At 42.7% G+C, this 25,581-nt stretch overlaps 1 protein-coding gene across 1 annotated transcript in view; it reads left to right on the forward strand.

Annotated features, from left to right (window-relative positions):
• The first annotated feature begins 3,927 nt into the window (after nt 1-3,927).
• LTN1 (listerin E3 ubiquitin protein ligase 1) overlaps nt 3,928-25,581 on the forward strand; it is an 81,186-nt gene continuing 59,532 nt past the window's right edge. Inside the window, exons 1-6 of the mRNA XM_075542388.1 lie at nt 3,928-4,060; nt 12,517-12,720; nt 13,384-13,482; nt 15,956-16,186; nt 21,537-21,589; nt 22,322-22,502. Of these exons, the coding sequence (XP_075398503.1) occupies nt 4,019-4,060; nt 12,517-12,720; nt 13,384-13,482; nt 15,956-16,186; nt 21,537-21,589; nt 22,322-22,502 (810 nt within the window). The 5' untranslated portion in view covers nt 3,928-4,018. The remainder of the gene's footprint in view (nt 4,061-12,516; nt 12,721-13,383; nt 13,483-15,955; nt 16,187-21,536; nt 21,590-22,321; nt 22,503-25,581) is intronic.

The following is a 25,581-nucleotide window of genomic DNA, read 5'->3' on the forward strand; positions in this document are numbered from 1 at the left end:
ACAATGTTTTAGTAAACATCTTAGAATGTGTTTCTCTATTGGCATCTTTCAGTTAGAGTGCATGGGAGTGGGGGGAATCAGAAACATTTTAACAGAATTTATTATATGGAATTGTTTAACAGGGATGATAAAAATATAGTAACAATACTGAGGCAACAGAGTTAATGCTTCAGGTCACAGCTACAATCCCTGGGGATCTGGAAGGAAGTTGAGGTGAAAACCTTGAAGCTTAGAGAGGGCTCTGGAGAAAGCTAGAGCTTGGCTCACGTCTCTGAGGGGCATCTTGGTGTTGGGCTCAGACTTCTGAGGAGGACATCATTGGCTGTCTCAAGACTCGGGAACCGAGGGAGGGGCCACAAGTAGGACTTCTATCTCTGAAAAGAAGGGTGCTATCTGGCCTCTGCATACCCCTGAGGAGTAAAAGACTGATCTGTGAGGGCTGAAAAACAAGATGAAGACTGAACGCAGCTGTTGTCTACCATCAATTATTGCTGGGGGAAGTAAAAGGTTGCTGCTGGCACGGCACCAGCAGAATGGAGCAAGTCATGTTTCTTGTCTTTTAGTTTCCTGATAGTGCTCCACTGATGGATCCTAACAGGAAGCCTGCTGAATCAAGGAGAAATGGTGTCTGTGGTCATCAAAAGGCAACCAAACAAACCCCCACAAACCTCCTTCATGGCTCCGAAGAAAAAGGAACAGTATGAAATTACTAAAAACAGGAGACTTTTAAAGACAGCAGGTTGTAGTCTGAAATTGGTGTTGATATTTAATAAGAAGTGGTGTATATGGGGGGTGACAAGGATCAAGATTTTCTCACGCTAAGTTTATAGGTAGAATAGTGAGAGACTGGCAATCTGACTTTAAGAGCCAGGACAGCAAGGTGAGATCTGGTGATTATACAGAAGCATTACCGCGACTGTGATGGAAAAGAAAAGGAGAAAATATTTGCAGAGATCCAGCATCATGGAGTCGAGTGTAAAATGGTATATCTGGACAGGAGCCAATAGCTTAACAATAAGGCATATTTGTTTCTCTAGAGTGGATTCTGAGAACCCAAACCCCCAAATTATAGGGTCTGTGCACTTCAACTTTTCATATAGACTACCACGTTACTCTCTTTCATTAGAACTGGACATACCTTTGATGTTGGAAAAGGAACATCACCTAGATCCAAACTAACCCCAAACCACTGCCAGCAAATCAATGCTGACTCATGGCAGCCCACTGAGTTTGGAGGCTATGGGAGCCGAGTCTTATCTTTTTCTTTGAAGAAGCTAGTGGGTTCGAACCACTCGCCTTGTTGTGGGAAGCCCAACACCGCTAATGCCACTTTACCAGGGTTCCTTATCGCCTAAACAAGCACTTCTCAATTTTCATGAGACCTGTGGGTCCTGTTAAAATGCAGTCCCTGACTCCCTATTTCAGAATGAGCCTGAGATTTGCATTTCCAACAGGCTCCCAGGTAATGCTGCTGATGGCATCACTTGAAGAGGTTCAAGAAAGCCCTACTGCTTGTTGTGCCTTCAGGGCTCCTTATCTTGCACTGCATAACCAACATTTTGCTAGTTGAAAATTGGCAGTCATAGTTGGCACAAAGTCTATTTTTTGTACTTTTTAGAATTTGTTATAATGCACTTTTCAATTTTCTTTGATTATTGATGTTTTTATTATTTTCCCCTGGGGAAGTAACGAATATGGTATTTTAAATAATTATCTGATTATTTAATCAATGACATATTTGTATTAGCTATCTAATATTGCATGACAAATCACCTGGAAATTAGTGGCGAACACAGCCCAAAACATTTCTTATCTCTCACAATTTCTATCGGTAAGAAATTGTCGGGTGTCCCATGAGAGTAGCTCTGGCTGCTGTCACATCTTGGTTTGAGCTATAGTCATATGAAAGCTGATTGGGGCTGCAGGATCTAATTCCAAGGTGGCCCCTGCACATGGCTGAGAGGTTGGTGCTGGAAAGTTGAGTCCTCTAGGGCAGTGGTTCTCAACCTTCCTAATGCTGCAACCCTTTAATACAGTTCCTTGTGTTGTGCTTACCCTCCAACCATAAAATTATTTTGGTTGCTACTTCATGACTATATCTTTGCTACAGTTATGAATCGGGCAACGCCCAAAGGAGTCACAACCCACAGGTTGAGAATCGCTGGAGGGTTGAGTGTCCCCTGGCATGACAGCTGGCATCGTTCAGAGCAAGCAATCCCACAGACTGTTGGGAGCTACAGTGCCTTTATGACCTAGCCTTAGTAGTCAGATACCATCCCAGGCTCCTTGGTAGCCTGGTTGAAGATTGATTATGATAAAACTATAGCTGATGTGCATAGAAATAGCAATTTAATCTCTGAAGAAGGCTCGTTAATGAGACTATTTTGTGTTAGTTCAAAAAATTAATGATCAGGTTCTCCTTCAAAAATGAGCCTGAGGAGATTGAAATCTATTATTTAAATGAAGATCAATTAAGACCCATTCAACCCCAAACCAAACCCATTGCCACCTAGTCAATTAAGACCCTCGAGTGGGAGAAAGGCAAGGCTATTCACTATTCTACACCAGCCTATGTGTGACCCACAATGTAGCCCTTTAATACTGTTTTTCTTTGTCACACTTGGAATTTTACCTTTTTCTAAAATCAAACTATTTAATTATGTAAATTGCCCCAAGTTACTTTCGGAAACATAAATAGGTAAACGTTAGTATCTTCTTGTAGATGTTACAATCTCCAGAAGGCTTATCTAAGATTCTGACATTTGCTGATTGACTATCCAACCTAACCTCAGCAACAATTGGATGTCATGGTCCGACAATGAGAACTTAAGCGTGTCGAAGTGCAGGTCTTTGGTTGTGCAGCCGTCTTCCATGTCATGGGAGCATTTCCATAAGGGGAACTCCTTGTCCACTGGCCATAGTTCTGTTCACCTGTCTTGTTTGCCACACGAAGGTCAGCTACCTGCTTGCTCCTCGGCTTTGCACAGTACCCCAGTGATTTCCTAATCTGTAAATCTCTCACCCTGCCACATAGGATTTTAGCGTCACTTAAAGCCTTTCTAGAAGGCTTTGAAAGCCTGAAACCTTCAAGCTTTCCTGAGCTATTCCTGGTGCTTGTGGGGTCAGCGTCAGATGGTAGCCGCGAGGTTGACAGTTCTTTCCTTGGGGAAAAAAGCTAGGGTGGATAGCCTTGGAAACCCCAAGAGGGGTCACTATCAGTCGGACTCGCTTCCTGGAAGCGGGTCTGGTGTGCGCGCGTGCGTGTGTGCGTTTTCTCAGTGTAACTCGTCACGCTTTGAGTTAGCGGAGCTGTGGACTGCGTGCTCTAGTAAAGCACTGTGCAAACCCACCTCCGCACTCTCCTCTGTTGTGTGCACTCCTGTGCCTGCCCCTCGGCCGCCGAGCTCCTCTGGTGCAGGGCTCATGGCCGTCTCGTTCATCGCGGGATGCTCGGAACTTACACAGTGCCCAGCACACACGCACAGTATTCCTTTCTCCTGCCAGCAGTTAGCCACTGCGTGCCAACCCCGTGCCACTCATCTTTCGAGGAGCCGCGATGCGGCGGTGAATGAAAACAAGAGCTGGGGAAGTAGAGCTATAGATGCATACACGAATTTCAAGTGGGCGTCGGAGCTCCGGAGAAAGACGGGGCAAATTAGGGGCGAGGGAACGACAGGGTAAGCGAGTGCCACGTCCCGGGCGGAGCCCACGGCGCCACGCCCCACCTGCCCACGCCGACCACTCCGCAAGGTACACATGCTGTTTCCGGAAAGCGCAGCCGGCGGGCTTTGGCGTCATGACGTCACTCGGGGGCGTTGCTCTCACTGTGACGTCTTGGGAGGCGGAGGGCTGCGGACGCGGCGGAGGCGGGCACGGAAGTCGCGCTCCGGTGGGCGGGGTTGGGGAGTTGATTCCGGGGGGCCTGCTTCCGGCTCGCGCGAGGGCCCGGAAGTTAGCCCCGCCGCGTCAACCAGGGGGACTGCGGGGGTGGGAGCGGGCTGCGACCGAGACCGCAACCATGGGCGGGAAGAACAAACAGCGCACTAAGGGGAACCTGAGGGTGAGTGCGGGACGGCCCAGGCGACCGGGACGTCCTCCCCTGCAGCCAGCCTCTGGCCGTGCCCCGCGCGCCGCGGGGTGGTCCGTGGAGCCCGGCTGCGGGGAAGCGTGTGTGTGCGTTTCGGGTGTGACCTCTGTCTGCTGGGTGCGTCCTGGCGGCGAGTGTCATCTCTGAGCAGAATGGGAAGTGGCGAGAGAGAAGCTGTTGCACTTCATGCCTTGGTCCCACCCGATCAGTGTTCGTTAAGACGTAGTTCATGTGAGCTGTCAGCTCCAACTGCAGGTTACCTGGCCTAAGTGGAAGGAGGGGAATTGGGTGGGAGAGAGTTTAGGAGAGCACGGTGTGCAAGATAACTCGGATCCTGTCGCTCCTTTGTTTGGTAGCATGCAGTGGCTGTTCCTATTGCTCGGGGTAAAGGTCATAGACCTCCTGGTGGTATGCAAGGTGTACATTTATGTGGTCAACTCAGCGCCCGCTTCCAGCTTCAGCTCCCTCCTCAGTTTCCCCATCCAGACACATTGGCCGCCACAGCCAGCCTTGACCTTGCTTGGCGTGCTCCCTAACGTTTTTTTCTCTGATGCCTTCACGTCCCGTTCTAGACCCCTCACTGAGCCCCCCGTGATTGCCTAGGTTTAATTGCATACCTGCCTTCCTGCTGCCCCTCATGCTCGGTTGCATTTATGACGTCTAGCCTGCCATGTAATACACTGCCTTGCTTTCCACTAGGGTGAAAGCAGGTGTTTTCTTTCACTTGCTGCAGTGTCCTCAGAGCATATACTTTCCCCATATCTACCGTCACTGAGTGGATTCCAACTCTTAGCCGCTCTGTAGGTCAGAATAGAACTGCTTCCCTTGGGTTTCCAAGGCTGCAAGTCTTTAGGGGAGCAGGATGCTTCATCTCTCTCCCGAGGAGGAGCGGTAGCTGCCTGGAACTGACAACCTTGGGGCTAGCAGTTAAAAGTTTACCTGAATTCGCCACCTGGGCTCCTAAGATTCATTTGAACCCCTCATTTTGTATAGCATTTTCCCTCTCTGATGGAGACCATTTCCTAATATATATTTAGTATTCTGTAAACTAAGAAGTATTAAGCGTTTTGGACAGTTGTTTGGGTTAATTTACATTAGTTCAGGTTAAACATTTATTGACAGGAATGCCTCTCAGTGAATCACCAGGGGAGACATACTCAGTCCCTGTTTTTTTCCATTATTGGTGACATTTATTTAGTAATTATTTCATTCAGGTGAAATTCACTATAAATTTATGGTTTTTCGCTGGCTAGTCAACAAATTATATGTGGATAGTTTGAGGATATACATATCCTACTGTTCCACAAATTTGAGCACATTTGATGATTCTCAGTGATAGTAATTATTATGATGCTATTACAGCTTACATGCATTCCTGACAACAAGCCTAGTAATGAGCTTATTTACAGGCATCTCATTTTCATGGTGATGGAAATGAAGCTTGGAGAAATGAATTAACTTGCCTAAGCTCATCTCTAGAAACCTTTGTGGTGCAGTGGTTAGGTGCTGGGCTGTTAACCAAAAAGTTAGCACGTGGAGCCGCTAGCTGCTCTGCAGAAGTCTCTGCCTATGTGTAAAGACCCACTTACACGGTCGAGAGTCAGCACTCACTCCATGGCCGTGAGTTCTTTTTAAAATGTTCATTTGCCCCTGTGGGGTGGTTCTACTCCAGTGTTTCTCAAGGGAGTGATACCACCCCCTGGAGGGCGCTAGAATGATCCAGAAAGGCTGCAAACTCACATACCTACATTGGATACCTGGATTATGGGCTATCAGCACAAAAGTTTCAATTGCCAAGGGGCACTGAGCAGTCTTTTCTGAAAAGGGCAATTGGCCAAAGAAGTCTGGGAACCTATGTCCTAATCTGTTATATAGGTTGATGTGAGTTGTAATCAACTCCATGGCAGTGGGCTTTTTTAATTTTAAGAAATTGTAAACTTGGGATTTGAACTTCGGGGTATCAGTCATTCAGCAGACATCTTTGGATACTGGATCCATGTATTCAAAAATAATAGATCCATCCTGTTATTAAGGAAGCATTAATTTGATGATAGAGACAAATAGGAAGGAAATCAAGAATTGTGACTCAGGCTGTGGGAAAACAAACAAAAGGTTGTGGGAACTGACTAGGGAAAGGCGGGTTTGAAACATGAGTACATCTTGTAGGATGAGTAGGAGTGTGTCTGACACTGAAAAGGAAAAAATGGTTTTCAGGTGTAGAAAAAAATTCTTTCAAGGCCAGTTTGTGAAAAGTCATAGCATTTTCGGAGGAATGTGGATTCAGTTTGGGACTGGAATATGAATGGTAGCAGCAAAGGGAAGGGAAGAGTGAAAGGAGATAAGAATAGGGAGCTTGAGGCCATATTGTGAACAATATTGCCATTCCTCCTGAGTTTGATTTTTAAGCCATAGACTCTAGATTACCACCTCACATACCTCTGCAAGCCAGGTACAAATGAATGAATAAGGTGGAACATAAGAAAAATTAACTGCCAGCAATAAGTAGAAGCAACATTTTAACTTATATTCCACAGTGGGTATAAGTAACATACAAAATGATGACAATAACTATTATTTTTAACCGAAAGTTTGTCTTTGTACATGTTGTGAAGTTGATTGTGAGTCAGTGACCCTCAATGACTGAGTAGAACTGCCCTACGGGGCTTCCCACACTGTAATCTTTTGGGGAAGGAGACAAGCATTGGGCTGAGAACTGCAAGGTCAGTGACTCAAACCCACTAGCTGCCCTACTACAGGAAAAAGATGAGGTGGTTTTCTCCAGCTCCGGGGTTGTTATGCATTGGAATCAACTAAATAACAGTATATTTCTGGATTAGGACCACCATCCTCCCCAAGTGTAGCCCCACACTTAACCCATCATACCACTAAAAGTAACAACTGATGGAAACGTGTACTAATTCTCTCCTTTATTCAGCATCTACTTTGAATGTAAGGAGGCCTGTTTGTGCCACCATGGGGGGAAAGTGGTGATAGGCAGCAAACTCAAACCCAAGCCTTAGCTTCTGCCCAGCAGCTACTGGTTCAGATTTTTGATCAGCCCAACCACACCAGGGTTTCTAACTCCAGGTAGACATGAAAAGAAGATACAATTAGAACAACTTTTCATAAATTGTTACTTTTAAATTTGAAGCTGGCAATCTGATACTTTGTTTTACATATGTTTATCACTATTAACTCAGTTATTCTAGGTCAGTTAAAAATTCACTCATAACACCTTTAGCTTTTAGTAACAATGTTGAATCATGGTAATTCATATTAATAAACATTTAAAATAAAGAAAATTAAAAATTAGCCTTTATTGCTGCAAATTTGAGAAAACATAATTCAGGCCATCATTTTACTTTCTGGTCACTCATTTAAATTTGTAAACAAGGTCAGCTAATTCTTGCCAAATGAATTTTCTAAACACAATTTTGCTAGATAAGAGCAAATTGAGGCACATACTTGGGACATCCTTATAAGAAATAGGAAATAGATGAGTTTAGGTGGATTCCAAGGACCCCTGGTAATGCACACATTGAATGCTTGGCTGCTAACGGCAAGGTTGGTGTGTTAGTCTGGGTAGACTAGAGAAGCAAATTCATAAACAGTCTTATGGGTGTAAGAAAAAGCTTTATATACAAGAGCAATTGAATATTGAGAAAACATCCCAGCTCAGTCCAGATCAAGTCCATAAGTCCGATATGTCAATTAGCCCATGTGTCCGATACCAATCTATAAAGTCCTCTTTGGACTGACGAAATGCATGCAATGAGGTTGAATGCAGGAAGATCACACAGGCCAGTTGGTGGGAAGTCTTGTGGATCCAGTGGTGTTGTAAGCATCTCAGTGCTGGCAGGGGTCTCCACATGGTTTCTCCAGTTCCAGAGGTCTGGCTCCATCAGCCTTTCTCCATATGTCTTCTTCACAGGGATGTCTCGCAGGGAGTGAACAAAGAGGAATGTCTCACACCTCCACGGAGTTCCCAGAATCCTCAGGAGAAGGCCATGCCCACACAGAGGCCTCATTGGCTACATCCTGATTGACAGTCTAGATTCCACCTCTACACTCTTTTTTAAAAAAAAACATTTTATTAGGGGCTCATACAACTCTTATCACAATCCATACATATACATACATCAATTGTATAAAGCACATCCATACATTCTTTGCCTTAATCATTTTCAAAGCATTTGCTCTCCACTTAAACCCTTTGCATCAGGTCCTCTTTTTTTCCCCTCCCTCCCCGCTCCCCCCTCCCTCATGAGCCCTTGATAATTTATAGATTGTTATTTTGTCATATCTTGCCCTATCCGGAGTCTCCCTTCCCCCCTTTCTCTGCCATCCATCTTCCAGGGAGGAGGTAACATGTGGATCCTTGTAATCAGTTTCCCCTTTCCAACCCACTCACCCTCCACTCTCCCAGCATCGCCCCTCACACCCCTGGTCCTGAAGGTATCGTCCACCCTGGATTCCCTGTGCCTCCAGCTCCCATATGCACCAGTGTACAACCTTTGCCCTATCCAGTCCTGCAAGGTAGAATTCGGATCATGGTAGTTGGGGGGAGGAAGCATCCAGGATCTGGGGGAAAGCTGTGTTCTTCATCGGTACTACATTGCACCCTGACTGACCCATCTCCTCTCCTAAACCCCTCTATGAGGGGATCTCCAGTGGCCGACAAATGGGCCTTGGGTCTCCACTCTGAACTTCCCCCTTCATTCACTATGGTGTGTGTGTGTATATATATATATATATATATATATATATATATATATATATATATATATATATATATATATATATTTTGCATGATGCCTTATACCTGGTCCCTTTGGCATCTTGTGATCGCACAGGCTGGTGTGCTTCTTCCATGTGGGCTTTTTTGCTTCTGAGCTAGATGGCCGCTTGTTCACCTTCAAGCCTTTAAGACCCCAGACACTATCTCTTTTGATAGCCGGGCACCATCAGCTTTCTTCGCCACATTTGCTTATGCACTCGTTTGTCTTCAGCGATTGTATCATGGAGGTGTGTAGCCAGTGATATGGGTTTTTGTTCTTTGATGCCTGATAACTGATCCCTTCGGGACCATGTGATCACACAGGCTGGTGTGTTCTTCCATGTGGGCTTTGTTGCTTCTGAGCTAGATGCCCGCTTGTTTATCTTCAAGCCTTTAAGACCCCAGGCACTATCTCTTTTGATAGCCGGGCACCATCAGCTTTCTTCACCACATTTACTTGTTCACCCACGTTGGCTTCAGCAGTTGTGTCGGGTGAGTGAGCATCATAGAGTGCAAATTTAATAAAAGAAAGTACTCATGCATTGAGGGAGTGCTTGAGAGTAGAGGCCCAAGGTCCTTCCGCCACCTTAATACTTAACCTATATAGACACATAGATCTATTTCCCCATCCTCCTATATATATTTGCATGTACATGTCTTTGTCTAGACCTCCATGAATGCCCTTTGACTCCTAGCTCTTTCTTCCATCTCCCTTGACTTTCCTCCTGCCCTACTACCACGCTCCGTCCCCACCTGGGCTACAGCTCTACCTCTTCTCTACGCAACCTTACCCTTGATCATTCCCCACCAGGCCTGCCACTATCTCCCCACTACCATTTTGGGTCCCATGTTGTTCCCTTGTCTCTGTGTTTGTTGACACCACTTCCTTACCCCCCTAGCAATTGCCCCCCCCCCCAACTGTCGCTCCCATTGTTTTTCCTCCCATTGTTTTTCCAGCCATGTCCTATTCGGACAGACCTGTGGAGACACTAACATGCACGAAAACAAGACAGGAAAACAAAGCAACAGTATACAACCAGACAACGAAGCAACAAAAACAAACCACTGACAAAGAACAAAACAAAACACTTCACAAAAGAAAAGCTTGTAGTTTGATCAAGGATCGTTTGTTGGCCCTTAGGAGTGTTTTCTAGTCCAGTCTGTTGGGCACCATGCCCTGGCCCCAAAGTCCACTTTCAGCATTCCCTGGGGACCTTGCCACTCCATTCCCTTGCTGTTCCGCTACACTCCCCCAGTGCTTTGCCTCGGTGTGGTGGGATCAGGTCAGGTGCAATTCCCACACTGTGTCTCTAGTGCTGTCCCCTGTATCGCCCTTAGCCACTGAGGGGCATCATTTCTCATAGTGGGGCGAGCCATGTTGTTCTCTCTGTGGACTGGCTGCTCTACTCAGGAACATCATCCTCACGGCCTGGTGGGCCAGGCTGTGCTCCACTCTCTCCTCCTGCCCCTTCATCTGCTCCTGTGTGCTCTGATCAGATATGTCCATCTCCCGGAACTGCAGAATCAATGTCGTCCTTGAAACAAATTCCTTTGGGGGGAGGGGCAGGAATCCACTTAATTTTGGGTGCTGGGTCCAGCCTCCCAGACCTCTCCACTGGTTCCCTACTCCACGCCGGGATATTGCATTCATACCTTGCGGCACTGGGTTGAAGTCTGGTCCCACTTTCCCTGTGGAGATATAAACAATACCCTCCCCTTGGGTGGATTAGTGCCCCATGCCCGCACTCCCCTTTTCCATCATTGACTTTTATGTTGATAATTCCCCCCCCCACAATTAATTTTACTCTCTGTAGCTTACATAAGTTGAACTAGACTGTGGATATACAGAGAGCAGTAAGATGTGCCTGCTAACAAGGGGTTCCCTAGAGGCACCTGCCCATTGGACTTGCACCATGGTTATATAAGTGATGAACAGGAGCACCTGGGTGGTACAAACGGCTGGCTACCCAGTAGCTCCTTGGGACAGGCTTGGCAATCTGCTTCTGCAAAGTCATACCCTTGAAAACCCTTTGGAACAATTCTACATATGGGGTTGCTATGAGTGGCAATGAACCGGGTGGCAACGAACAACATGAATGAACAAAGGAAAACATGTGATCTATTTTTAAAGCTAATTTTATTTTTACATCATTACAGAGGACACATGTTTGTGTGTGTGTGTATAAAATCTAGTGGCATCTAATTGATTTCTACTTTGGGACCCTATATAAGATTCACAAAACTAAAATTTTATGAAATCATATCCCTCCTCTTTTTCTTGCAGAGTAGCTGGTGGATTCGAAGCACTGCCTTTGTTGGTAGCAGCTCCACACTCAACCCATAGCACTACCAGGGCTTCATGTGTGTATATGTCTCTGATGAGTGTCTGTGTTGTTGAGTGCCATCAAGTCGGTTCTGACCCATGGCGACGCTATTCACAGCAGAAGGCAGCACTGCCGGCCCTGAGCCGTCCTCATCACTGCTCACACCCCCGAGCCCACCTTTGTAGCCACGGTGTCAATCCATCTTCCTGAAGACCTTCCTCTTTTTCCGTGCCCCCCAGGCCTGGTCTCGCCTAACAGTGTGCCCAAAGTATGCGAGACAAAGTCTTGCCACCCTTGCTTCTGAGAAGCATCTGGCCAGACTTCGTCCAAGACAGGTTTGCTTGTGCTTTTAGCAGTCCAGGGTACTTCCAGTACTCTTCCCCAGCACCACCATTCAAATGCATCCTCTTCTTTGGTCTCCCATGTTCAATGTCCCGCTTTCACATGCATGTGAGGCAAGTGAAAAATATCCTGGCTTGGATCAGGTGAACATCTTCATTTTCAATACTCCAAAGAGGTCTTGGGCAGATCTATCTAATAGAGTATGTCCTTTGATCTCTTGAGTGCTGCTTCCATGAACATTGAAGTTGTGATGTCACCTATTTTTCCAGTTGTGAGGAGGATTTTGGTCTTTATATTGAGATGTAATCAATAGTGAAGGCCGCCATTCTTGATATTTGTCAGCAAGTGCCTCAAGGCGCCTCACTTTCAGCAAGCACACTGCAGGTTGTTAATAAGCAATCCCCCAAACCTGACGCCACATTCTTCTTGTAATCCAGCTTCACTGCTTATCTGCCCTGCATACAGACTGAATAAGCATGGTAAGAGGACACAGCCTGGTCGCACTGTCCCGCATTCTAAGCTATGCAGCACTCCCCTGTTCTGTTTGAACAACTGCAACTGCCTCACAGTCCATGCACAAGTTCCACAGGAGCTCAGTGAAGTGTTCTGAAGTCCCATTTTTCTCAAGGTTATCCATAGTTTGTTACGATCCCCACAGTTAAATGTTTTGTCATAGTTACTAAAACTTAAGTATTTATTGATTTATATGAAAAATAATCATAAGCAGTGCCTTTCTTAACAAAATTCATAAGCAGTACTTTTTCTTACCACCTGGGATGTGTTCTGATTTTAAACATTTTTATTCAATGAGTATTTCTTTTAAGATGATGACTCAAATCAGTATTGGTGAGGAATATTGCAATAGATGAACTCTTAGGCTAGGGGTAAAAGTATACTAATTAAAAATATGGGACTAGTGAAGGATTTACTTACAAGAGCTTACATTTCTAACTGTCCTGCACTGTCCGTTTGTCCCTCCCCACCAGCCTTCCAACAGCGGCCGAGCTGCAGAACTCCTTGCCAAAGAACAGGGCACAGTGCCTGGATTTATTGGTTTCGGAACATCCCAAAGTGACTTAGGCTACGTTCCTGCGGTCCAAGGAGCTGAAGAAACGGACAATCTCGTAGATTCTGATTTCCGAATGGTGCTGCGGAAACTTTCCAAGAAGGATGTCACAACAAAATTAAAAGCAAGTTTCCATAAAAGCGATCCCCCTCTTATTAAAATACGACCGGCATGTTTTATGTAAAGAACCATCAGCAATAATTGGTCACTGATAAGGATCTCTGCAATAGTGCTTGCTTCTGAGGAGCACACATAACGCTTAGTTGTCATGTACCTTCTGGGTTATAAGTTAGTTTGTTGCTCAGCCCTCTTAAATAATTATGAAGTTTTGATTGTACAGTCTGTACTTTTTGGGAATCTGCTTTTGATCCTGTAATATTTTACAACTTTTATATGAGTTTTATTTTTTAAAAAATCAAGGGGGGAGCGGGGAGGGAGGGGGAAAATGAAGAGCTGATGGAAGGGGCTTAGGTAGAGAGCAAATGTTTTAAGAATGATGAGGGCAATGAATGTACAAATATGCTTCACACAATTGATGTATGTATTGATTGTGATAAGAATTGTATGAGCCCCTAATAAAATGATTAAAAAAAATTCATCCAAATGGAACATTTTTACCAAAGTGACCTGTGAAGGAATTCTTTAATTTAGTTCCACAGAAAACATACAGAAATGATGTATATTCCCGTTGCTTAAAATAGTCTTGAGTCTCCCAAACAGATAAGTATAATTAATAACAAATACTGTGTTGACTTTTAATCCTAAAATGTTAATAATCTTCTCTTAGGCTATGCAGGAATTTGGAACAATGTGTTCAGAGCGGGACACAGAAATCGTAAAAGGAGTTCTCCCATACTGGCCAAGGATATTTTGTAAAATTTCACTTGTAAGTTTTAAAACTTTACTAGTTTTTTTGGGGGGTCATGTATTTTTTTTTCTTAAGTCAATGTGTGGTGGGCGGGGAGGGGTGGTCTCAGAATGATTTAACTCATTTTTGGTAAGTGTTTTGAAGAATGGATTATACAGAGCATATGTGAGGGTCTATATTTTTAGACATGAGCTGATTATTTGGGAATTATTATTTGAGTATATGGTTTTTAATCATGACACATTTCTAGAATTACCTTTATTTCCTCATACATGTGCTGCAGAAGAATGAGAACAAATTGTTTTTCTCAAAGCGCAGGCCTGAATCTGTTACAGTAAGATTTTGTATAGTTAGGAGGGGTTTGTCAAAAAAATAACAAGAGTAAGTCAGAAGTACTGCTGCTCCATTTCTGATTCATACATGCACAAGTTTATTCCCAAGAAACCTTGCTGAAACTTGTTTCTGCAATCAAGGGATAGCTGCAGACAAGAGAACTAGTCTTACCAAATACTTGGTGAAAAAAAAAAAAGGATTATTTTACTTTCTGTGCCATGGGGAAACAAGATTTTACATTCAGAACTAGGAGCCAATTTTTAGTAAAATCAAAGTGGACATATTAAACCACTAAAGTTTTGCAACAAATTTACAGAAGGGTTTCCCCACATAAAATAAATTTTTAGATGGTTCAAATATTTTAAAGGAAGGTTAGAAAGACCATAAGAATGAACCAAGAATGGGAAGATTATCACCTTCAACAAATAAAGAAACCATGGCTGAAGTTCGGAAACTAGGGCATGAAGATCACAAAATTACTATTGATGCAATTAGCTACTGAAGTTGGGATCTCATTTGGTGTAACATTTTTAATTTTAAGCAAGCATCTTGGCCTGAATAAGCTGTTGGCTGATAGATGCCAGAAGCATGGCGTGAAGTTCAGCTAGTTCAAAGAGCTAATCTTACCATTAGTCTTTTTTTTTTAACAATTTATTGGGGCTCATACAATTACCATTAGTCTTTTAAACAAGATTAAAGCAAATGAACATGATTTTGTGGAAAAAAATTTACTGGGAACAAGTTACAATTGGTTGGATTTACCAATACAACTCAGAGAACAAGGTGCTATTAAAACAGTGGCTTCCCATTGGAGATCCCCTTGCAGAGGGGTCTTGGGGAGGAGACGAGCCAGTGAGGGTGCAATGTAGCAACGATGAAACATACAACTTTCCTCTAGTTCCTAAATGCTTCCCACCACCACCCTGCCCCACTATCATGGTCCCAATTCTACCTTACAAATCTGGCTAGGCCAGAGGATGTGCACTGGTACATATAGGAACTGGAAACACAGGGAATCCAGGGAGGATGATCCCTTCAGGGCCAGTAGTGTGAGTGGTGATACTGGGAGGGTAGAGGGAGGGTGGGTTGTAAAGGGAGAACCGATTACAAGGATCTATGTTAGCGACCTCCTCCCTCGGGGATGGACAACAGAAAAGTGGGTGAAGGGAAACATCGGACTGGGCAAGATATGACAAAATAATAATTTATAAATTATTAAGGGTTCATGAAGGAGTGGGTAGTGGGGAGGGAGGAGGGAAAATGAGCTGATGCCAGGGGCTTAAGTGGAGAGCAAATGTTTTGAGAATGATGAGGGCGATGAATGTACAAATGTGCTTTAAACAATTGATGTATGTATGGATTGTGATAAGAATTGTATGAGCCCCTAATAAAACGATAAAAAAACCCCAAACAAAACGAAACAAAAGAAACCAATGGCTTCCACGGGAATTTGCTAGTACTGTACATTCAGGCAGGCCATGGTGACTGTTTCTTGGCATTTCTGACAGGTAATCTTTTGAGGGATGTGTGTTTTTTTGTGATCCTGGGTGCTTATTGTGCAGTTTTATAGAAGTTACAAGCTGCCTTGATGAGCAAAAGGCCAAGACTTTTTTTTTTTTCATCACAACCATGTAGCTGCTCATTCTTCAAAGAAAGCAGGGCTGTCCGGAGAGCATTTCATCTTGGCATATTACCCCATTCACCCTACAGCCCGTCTCTTGCCCCTGCGCAGTTCTTTTCATTTCCTCTAAATCAAAGAACATTTAGAAGAAATGTGTTTTGAGTCCCTCAAAGATGCCCAAACTGTCATTTTGATGTGGAGTAAACTGAATAGCGCAGGATTACCGAGGTGGAAAGCCTACCTTCAGGAGCATGTAGACCCTCGTGCAAGGACAGAGCGAACAACATAAACTGCACCCTTTGCTTGATAAGGTTTCAATGCTGTTGTAGCATGCTTTTAACTTGTAGTCATATAATCAACTGATAGAACTTCTGATCAGACAGACAAACAACTTTCTGATATTTTCAAACACTGAATTTAGTTTAGCTCTGTTCCTAGCTGAGTTCTTAGTATGGGTCATTATAACAGATCTGGAAATGCTTTTGTTTGTTTTTATGGGCTAATGTTATTTAAAAATCACGTTTATATTTTCAATAGGATCATGACCGCCGGGTTCGAGAAGCCACACAGCAAGCTTTTGAGAAACTCATTCTTAAAGTAAAGAAACAATTGGCTCCCTATTTAAAAAGTCTCATGGGCTATTGGCTGATGGCTCAGTGTGATACCTACACACCAGCTGCATGTGCAGCAAAAGATGCCTTTGAAGCTGCTTTTCCTCCAAGCAAGCAACCTGAAGCCATAGCATTTTGTAAGGATGAAATTGCCAGTGTAAGTTCTTGGAAGCAGTCTCTTCTCGCTCCCCTCTTTCTTAAGTGTATAAGTGATATTGTATATTATAATGACAACTCTTTTACTTGGCATTATGGGTGAATGAGTAAGTGAATTATTTTTAATAGTGAAAGGTTACCCTTTAAAAATGGTATTTACCCAAATTAATTATTTAGGGTTCTCTGCACAATTAATATGTTGAACTGAATCTTCTTTTCTGAAATTTTCCATCTTTAATTTATAAAGCTTCGTTTATCATGTTACCTTAAAAATTTAGGTATGCACTTTATAGTCTATATCCAAACATGCGTTTCAAATAGATGTAAATTAATATTCTCTTTGTCCATTTTGGTATATACATGCAGATCTCCTTTTTTTTCTTTTTTTACATTTTATTAGGGACTCATACAACTCTTATCACAATCCATACATATACATACATCAATTGTATAAAGCACATCCATACATTCCCTGCCCCAATCATTCTCAAGGCATTTGCTCTCCACTTAAGCCCCTTGCATCAGGTCCTCTTTGTATGCAGATCTCCTTCATTCTCTTTGTTGACTTTGGTTGGGTGTATTGTAGTTTACATGTTTTTTTTAAATTTTAGTTTATACCTTTTACAGTAAAATATACCTATTATTTTACTCCTAACTTTCACTCTAATAGACATTGCTTCTCTGAACATTCTTGAATTTTCTTTTCATATCCTTGTAAGAGAGCAATAATTATAAGTAGGTATTGTTGGGTCAGAGGATAAGAAACATTTAAAAATTGGTAAGTTTCCCTTCAAGAAGGTCTTGTAAATGTATACTCTTGTGAAGTATATTGAAAGTTATGCCACACTTGTGTTGCTTGGTGTGTCTGTAGCTAACGGTGTCCTTGCTCATTTTCCCCTCATTCTTTTCTCCCAATGTATGGATGGGAAAAGCCAAGGTAACTATAATTACGGGGGAAATTTAGAATCTTTGAAAAGATTATGCTTGCATTTCTCTGATTTGATAGTCTTCATAGTATCCCCTGTGCATCATCCTGTGTAATGCTCTCCTCCCTTTTCCCTTACTCTTTGCCGTTAGTCAGCTCTCTTTTGATTTCCCATTACATTTACAAATCCAGATTCCTTATCTTGGTCTCTATACCCACCTCTCTCATCCCAACCAGCACTTTCCTACCCCCTCACCTTCACCCATCTTTGTACTTTCTAGTTCTCCATTTAGATTCTTCTTTCTCCCAGTCTTCACTCCTCAGGTAGTTCAGCTTATTTTTCCCACCCTGGGGAGAGGGTAACTTTAATCATACACGCACTCCTCACTTAGCAACACACTTAGATCCCTAAGAGCAAGTCATTAAGCAAAAATGGAGGATGACTACATCATGATGTAATTCCAAATTACGTCATTACATAAATGCCAAATATTACTTAACCAGCCATGAACCAGCAAAATGATACATGGCTGTAGCCATCACGCTCAGTATTACTGTTGCCTTGCAATGTACATGTTTTTGTAGGTGTACATTGTGAATGTACAGAAGAGTCGGGTAGTAGATTTTTCTACTATTGTCCTAAATGCAGAATGCCCAATAATGAGACAATTGATAAGGGAGTAGTAGTCTTATTCTTAAAGGGAGTTTTCTGATCCTTCCACAAATTAGGGTTAATTGGTTTATTTAAAAATACCAAATGATGAAGTCTTGAGATTTAGTCACTTAAGGGTTTTAGAAAAGAGCTTGAGACAACTAATTTGACTGTTCACAGATGTTTGTTTTTGTTTCCTCTTGTGTTCTTGACTTTGTTCTAGATGGATGACTGATCATGTGGATTGCATATTTTCTCTTTAGTTGGTTATTTCACAGCTCATTACAACTATTGAGTTCAAACTCTTCCTTGTTCAAAACTAAATAGCAAGGAGCCAGGCAGATGAAGATCAAAATGTCAGAGCTGAAGACATACCATACAGTCTATAAGAACATATACTTTGGGTTATACTCTTGGGTTCCAGTCTCATTCTGCCATTAATTTGGTGTGTGACATGGGAAAATTGCTTAAACTTCTTGTGCCTCTATTTCCTCATCTATAAAGTGGAGGTTGACCTTTATAGTCAGAGTAAGCCAGCCTCTTAACAACCACAGGGTCAGTAGGCGCAATTGTACGGCGATAATATATAAAGATTATAGTAACATCACAGGGAAAGATAGGAGGGAAGGTAAAATAAAGGAGTCAGACACATTTTATGGTAGCATGTTCACTTTAGCCCGTCTTCGTGGTCCACATGGAGGTGGGAGAAGAGAGAGCGAGTTTTTACTGTCTTGGGACATTTATAGGTAGCCATAAGACGGGCATAGTTACATACGTCATAAGGTGGATGGTAATCACAGTAAAGTCCCTGAGCTCACAGGGGAGGAAACCCAATACCTTCATTGGGGGAAAACGTGAGGGGGGATGGGTGCCACAGCAGCAGGAGATAACAAGAATGTCTGCTTCTATAGGGAGACAATCAGACATGCTTGCTTTAAGGCAGAATCTGTGGGAATGATAATTAATGCAGGATAATGTACTTGGACTTTGGCTTTTCTACTGTGGAATACTAGCTTTCCAGATTCCCTCTGTTATAAGTTAGGGAATCTAGTCCTGGTCATATTTCTCTCAGTTAGTTTCCCACATATAGAGTTGTTGGGATTAATTGAGTTCATGCGTGAAATTCATACAGAAAAGTATAGTGAATGTAATATTAGTTATAGTTGTTACTGTATGATCAATACTGGGGAAGTCAGCCGACTTATTGGAAAGCCTGACCTTGTGCCGTGATGGAGGAAAGCACAGTGTATGTTGTTTCTGTGGGTAGGGAGACTATCAAGATGAATAAAGAAAATTATACCTGACTTCTCTCTCCAAGTCACTAACGGGGTGTTTTCTGCTTGGAAGAGACATGGGGGAGCAAGTTGCCAGGAGTGTTTAGGAGAAAATTCTTCTGGATGGATATTGGAATTGTGTGGGGGAAAGTACACTATCTTCTATACCCCAACAGCAGTCAACCCTGGGTATTGACTTTAAAACCAATCCTACCTCATTTCTTTCAGCTCAGTTGCAGTGCATAGCCACTGTGCAGAATGACGTAGAACTCCACCATAGGCTTTCTCAGACTGTACAAGGGGGTGCCCAAAAAACCCAGATTTTTTCCCCCAAAGCTATGTATTTAATTTTTTAAAAATAAACAACCTTATCACCTTCAAAGTACTTTCCATCACACGTAATACATTTGTCAAATCTGCGATTCCATTCTTGGAAACATTTTCTAAACTCATCTGTTTGGATGGCTGACAGCACTTCTCTCGTTTTTTTCTTCACTTCTTCTACGATGTCAAATTGCTGTCCTTTCATGTCCCTCTGCATTTGGGCAAACAAAAAGAAGTCACATCGAGTGAGGTCTGGTGAGTATGGTGCGTGGGGCAAGAGAGGCATGCTGGTTTTTTGCCAAAAAGTGGCACACTGAGATGGTTGGTGATCAGGTGCATTGTCATGGTGGCAAAACCAGTCCCCATCTGCTATAAATCAGGCCTCTTTTGTTTCACAGTTATGCATCTTTTCAAACCTTCTAAATAGAAAGCTTGATTAAGAGTATGGCTGAATGGAATGAACTCCAAAGGCACTATCCCCCTCAAATCAAAAGAACAAATGAGCATCATCTTGATCTTTGATTTCACTTGGCAACATTTTTTTTTTTTTTGGCCAGGTGACGATGGTGTCTTCCACTGGCTGATTGGGGGTCATTAGAATAGCACTATATATCATCACCAGTAATGACCTTGGGAAAAAAAGTCTGGGTCACTTCAGAGCTGTTCTTTCAAAGTATGGCATGTTTCCACTTGAAGCTCTTTTTCTTGGTCAGTCAGACTCCGAGGCACACATTTTGCAGCGGCCCTTCTCATTCCCAAGTCTTCCATTAAAATTCACTGAACCAGCCTCCAAGAGTCCAGATAACTTGCCCATGTCTTCAATTGTCTGTAGTCCAGAACGAGATTTGTAATTAATGGACATTTCACCTTATATGAAACAAGAAAACCACTCATATGTTAGAGTAAAACAGCCTCTAACAACCATGTGGGGGTCTGTAAGTGCAACTGTACGGCTTGTAATATATAAAGATCATAAGATCATAGTAAAGTCATAGATGATAGGAGAGAAAGGAGAGAAGATAGAGTCAGGCACATTTTATGGTAGCATGCTCACCTCCAGGACAGTTATGATCTCAGCAGCCAGGTCCATGCAGAGAGAATGGGGAGGAGGAGAGACCCGCTTTATTTCTGACCAAGGCCTATGTATATTTAGAGGCGTGCAAACCTCCCTGATTACAGATAACCACATATGTCACAGGAGGGGGCTGTACCGTAGGCATACGCGTCACAGGAAGGGGATCAGCTAGGGGCTTACACTTAATAGAAAGGGGAGGGAATAGGGGGTTCGCATGTGACAAGATGGGTGAACCCTAGACTCAAGGTGGCAGCCTAACCTTGGTCATCCTTGAGTGGATTCTACTTTGTCTCTGTGCTCTCCAGGGTAGCAATAACTGCCCCTATTAGTAGGATGGGAGCCCCGCCTATGGTGGGACAGACAATAGTCTGATTGCTCTGGATGGCTGATGCCTTCAGGGAGAAAACTAAGCAGCTGACTACACAATGAGCTAGCAAGCAGAAGACAACCCAGGGAAAATTTTTTTGTATCCCACACTCATACACTTGAGTTTTTCCCACAGCGCTGCCCTTGTAAGCTGTGGTCAACAGCACAACAGTTTCTGCAGCATTACCCAGCCCCCCAGCAGGAAGCAAAATTTCACAGCTGCATACTATTCTCTGGAGTGAAGTGGCTTTAATGAAAAATTCACTGTGACCAGAGTGAACCTTTCCAGGGGACGTCACTGGGTGCACTAACTGATAGCGAGTTGCTGGATGCTCGCCTAGAGGGAAAAACGCGTACCATGGAAGCTCTGCTCAGCATAATTCAATTCTGGGTTTTTTGGACTACCCCTTCGATATCGTTAAGGAAACAGGCAGCCTCATCTTTTCCTCATGGAGCAGCTGGTGGATTTAAACTGCTGACCTTATAGTTAGTAGTCCTATGCCTAACCCACAGCGTGTCTCAGGGGATTGATAGTGGAAGAAAAAAAACAGCTAAAAAGATTTTAGTTTTGTAACTTAGTAATTCTGAAGCTATTTTATTGGTAAGAAGGTAAAAGCTATTAGGTAAGATGAGGTGATCTGGGATTTTAAAATAGATTTAGCTTATTTATGCTGTATCTGTTCATCATTGTTGGTTCAATAAAATCTTCATGCCCTGGGATCTCTCTCCTCACAGGTGCTTCATGATCATCTTATAAAAGAAACACCTGATACACTCAGTGACCCACAGTAAGTTATCCTGACCCCTACGCCCACCCCGTAACACTGTACGGACTTATTTCACTCTTCATCATAATCAGATGATTAATTTCAGTATGATTTTTTAAAGGTGAGATTAAATTGTTTGACAAAATGCTACGGGCAGGTGCTGTTTTCAGGGCTTTTATTTGTAAGTTGTCCTACTACTTAACTTGAATTATCTGGGTGCTTCCCGTATGCGTTTGGTTCTTTTAGAAAGAGATCGTTAAAATTTTTTTTTCTATTTACCCCTTTTAATCATAGCAGGTACCATGATTAATCATAGCAGGTACTTTTAAGATTTAATGAAAAATCATTGAAGAGCCATGAATAGATCTAAGCAAAATTTTTTGTTTATTAATACTCAGGTTCTGATAGAATTGTTGGGGCCTCAAAGGGTCGATGATCCTACACCCTCTGCTGTTCTTTCTCTGGAACGACCTGGCTATGTGCTACCACTGAAGGCTGTACACTCAGGACTTTTTATCCATGTTATCATCTGTGTTAGCAGAAATTATGTGGTTAAAACTCTATGTATGTTTGTATTTTGAGGGAGCACTATGCAGTGAAACAGAAGGTAGAAATAAAAGTATTGTCCTAAAAAAGTATCTGTTTTGCTATTTGAAAGCAGCTATCATAGATATTTAATGATAAAATAGAAGTGTCAAATATGTAATTTGGCTTATTCTCATTCCTCCCTCCCTCCCCCCCCACCCCATCAAGAACTGTTCCAGAAGAAGAAAGACAAGCTAAATTCTATCGAGTTATAACTTGTTCATTATTGGCCTTAAAGAAAATGCTTTGCCTCTTGCCTGATAATGAGATTAATTCTCTGGAGGAGAAATTTAAATTTCTTTTATCACAAAATAAGTTTTGGAAGTATGGAAAACACAATATACCTCAGGTATTTCAATCTTTTATCTTAAGATCTTTCTTCCTTTGGCTGGAGAACTTTATATTTAACTAATATTTAAAAAAATCATTCTTAATTGGGAGTGAATACATATATCCGTTCATAGTTCAATCACGTCAAGCAGAATTGTGCAGTTTACCACAATCAGCTTTCAAGCATTCTTTTTCTTCCTGGGCTCCTTGACAGTGTCTCCCTTTTACACACCCCTCCCGACCACTGTGCCCCACCCCCACCCGGAAACCCTTATTCTCCTTGCTGTCCCTATAGGTTCACCAATTCTGGGCTTCATACACAAACGCAGAAACACATATAACACAACCTCACGAGGGTGATCTCCAATGACATAACACCTCTGAGATACACCCTAATAACAGATTTTATCTAGAGGATGTAAATAAACTTTGTTACCCCTCCTTAGCTCATTTGTCTTGTAAACAGTTAATACTGTGAATGTTATAAAGTACCGTAGATACGACTATCTTGAAGAATTGGAACCAACAATAATTGACAAACAAGGATTTTCTTCTAAGTCATGAAAAAAATGTTAAAAAGAAAAATGAAAACAAGACAGTGAGATCTGCCAGGTCATCAGTGAAATCAGACAACTGACTGATTCCATAGGTGACAGAGGGACTCATGGGCTCATTTGCTTTAAATGCGCTTAATACATTTTACTGGTGCCTTCCATGCGTTCACTGATAACAGATGCATAGTTGGCGTAACTTTTGCCTTCCGTACGCTTGATAGAATGTACTGACAAAATGCTGTAAAACTCAAAATCCTGTCAATGTCTTTCATTTCTTTAATTGTACTCCCACCTCCACTTTTGTTTGCCTCGAACAGCGGTTCTCAACCTGTGGGTCGCGACTCCTTTGGGGGCCGAAGGACCCTTTCACAGGGGTCGCCTAAGACCATCGGAAAACACGTATTTCTGATGGTCTTAGGAACTGAGACACTGCTCCTCTATCTGCCTCCAGGCGGGTCTGCCGACATGCAGATACGCCCACATGACTACCTGGTGTGAAGACTGTGACCCATGCTACACCATGCTTCAAGACACCATTTCATTTATTTGTCATTAGAAATAAATATTTCACAATACATAATTATATATTGTTTTTGTGATTAATCACTATGCTTTAACTATGTTCAATTTGTATCAATGAAAATACGTCCTGTACATCAGATATTTACATTACAATTCACAACAGTAGCAAAATTACTGTTATGAAGTAGCAATGAAAATAATATTATGGTTGGGGCATGAGGAACTTTATGAAAGGTTTGCGGCATTAGGAAGGTTGAGAACCACTGGCCTAGAACATGTTGGATCGTGCCATCAAGTCAGTTCTGCCCCATATTGATCTTAGGCACAGCGGAATGAAACACTGCCCGGACCTACACCATCCTCACAATTGTTCCTATGCCTGACCCCGTTGTTGTAGCCACAGGGCCAACCCTTTTTATCTGCCTCTCTGCTTTACCAAGCAGGGTGTCCTCTAGGGACTGGTTTCTCCGGACAGCATGTCCCAAATATGTAAGACAGAGTCTCACCATCTTTCCTCTAAAGGACTCTGGCACTCCTTCTAAGACTGAGGGGTCTGTCCTTTTAGCACTCCATAGCACTTCATTATTTTTCTCCAGCACCACAATGTAGTTGCATCCAGTCTCTGGTTTTCTTCTTTCAGCATCCAGCTTTCACATGGACAAGAGGCAATACCTTGGTTTGGGTATAGAACATAGACTCCAAAATTTATTTGCCCTGCCATACATACCCTTTTCAGAAAAAAAGAGAAAAAATTCAGTCCTGCTTTGGCAATTAAAAAAGTTTGTACTTTAGCACATTTTACAAGTTAAAAGTATAGGTATCTGATCTTTCAGCCTCCCTGGATACTTCCAGCAGTCCAGGATGGTATCTCCCACTTTGGGAAACACTGGTCCAGATTTATTTGCAACTCTGTAAGCGTATCTTTGTGAAGGAGCATCAAGAGTGAATTACCTCTCTTATTAGAGTATCTCATGACTTTTTCGTTTAGTTAGTTGGACCTGAGGTTCAGAGCTAAACACTCATGCTTCTCCCTTAATGGCACTCTAAAGTTACTGTTTTGTGTAGGACTCTTCTCGTGTACTACATTTTCCCCTGTTATCTCTGTTCCCTGTCTGTTCTGGGTCTATCCACCAGTCTGCCAGTATAGTTCTCTAATACTTTATTTTATTTACAGCTCTTATAACGATCCATACATTAATTGTATCAAGCACATTTGTACATATGTTGCCATCATCATTTTCAAAATATTTTCTTTCTGTTTGAGCCTTTGGTATTAGCTCCTCTTCCCCTCCGTCCCCTACCTCCTTCACCCTCTCTCCCTCATGGACCCCTGATAAATGATAAATTATTGTTAATTATTATTATTTTCATATCTTACGCTGTCCACTGTCTCCCTCCGCCCATATTACTGATGTTCATTCCCCTGGGAAGGGGTGGAGGGGAATTAGATGTTACTCATTGTAGTCAGTTCACGGTTTCTCCTTCTCTTCCCACCTTCCCCCTACCCTCATGGTATCACTACTCCCCTGCTATTCCTGAGGGGTTTGTCTGTCCTGGATTCTGTATCGAGAGCTCTCATCCGGACCAGTGTGCATGCTCTGGTCTAGCCAGATTTGTAAGGTAGAACTGGGGTCAGGGTACTGTTCTCCTTCCGTTCGGCCCCTGGTAGCCATCAAAGAATGCTTCTTTTAATATGAAAACCTTTGTGCGACTTCTCACAGTAGTGATCTCATACAGAATTTGTCCTTTGTGATTGACTGATTTCCCTCAGCTTAACAGCCTCCAGGTTCATCTGTTTTAGGAGGTGCTTTGCAGTGAGGAATGTTCTGTTGTGTTCGTGTATCAAACTTTGTTCATCTAGTCCTCCACTAATTATGCATCCACTCTGGACCAGCATTTGGATTTATGGTTTTTGCAGTTAGGAATAAATCTAGTATGAACATCTTTGTGCAGTCTCTTCCTAGATAGATGTGTTCCGTTTTCTTGGGTAAACCCCTAGGAAAGGAAGTGGAGGAGTTGCAT

This window comes from Tenrec ecaudatus, chromosome 2 (assembly GCF_050624435.1).
Source record: "Tenrec ecaudatus isolate mTenEca1 chromosome 2, mTenEca1.hap1, whole genome shotgun sequence".
NCBI classification, from domain to species: domain Eukaryota; kingdom Metazoa; phylum Chordata; class Mammalia; order Afrosoricida; family Tenrecidae; genus Tenrec; species Tenrec ecaudatus.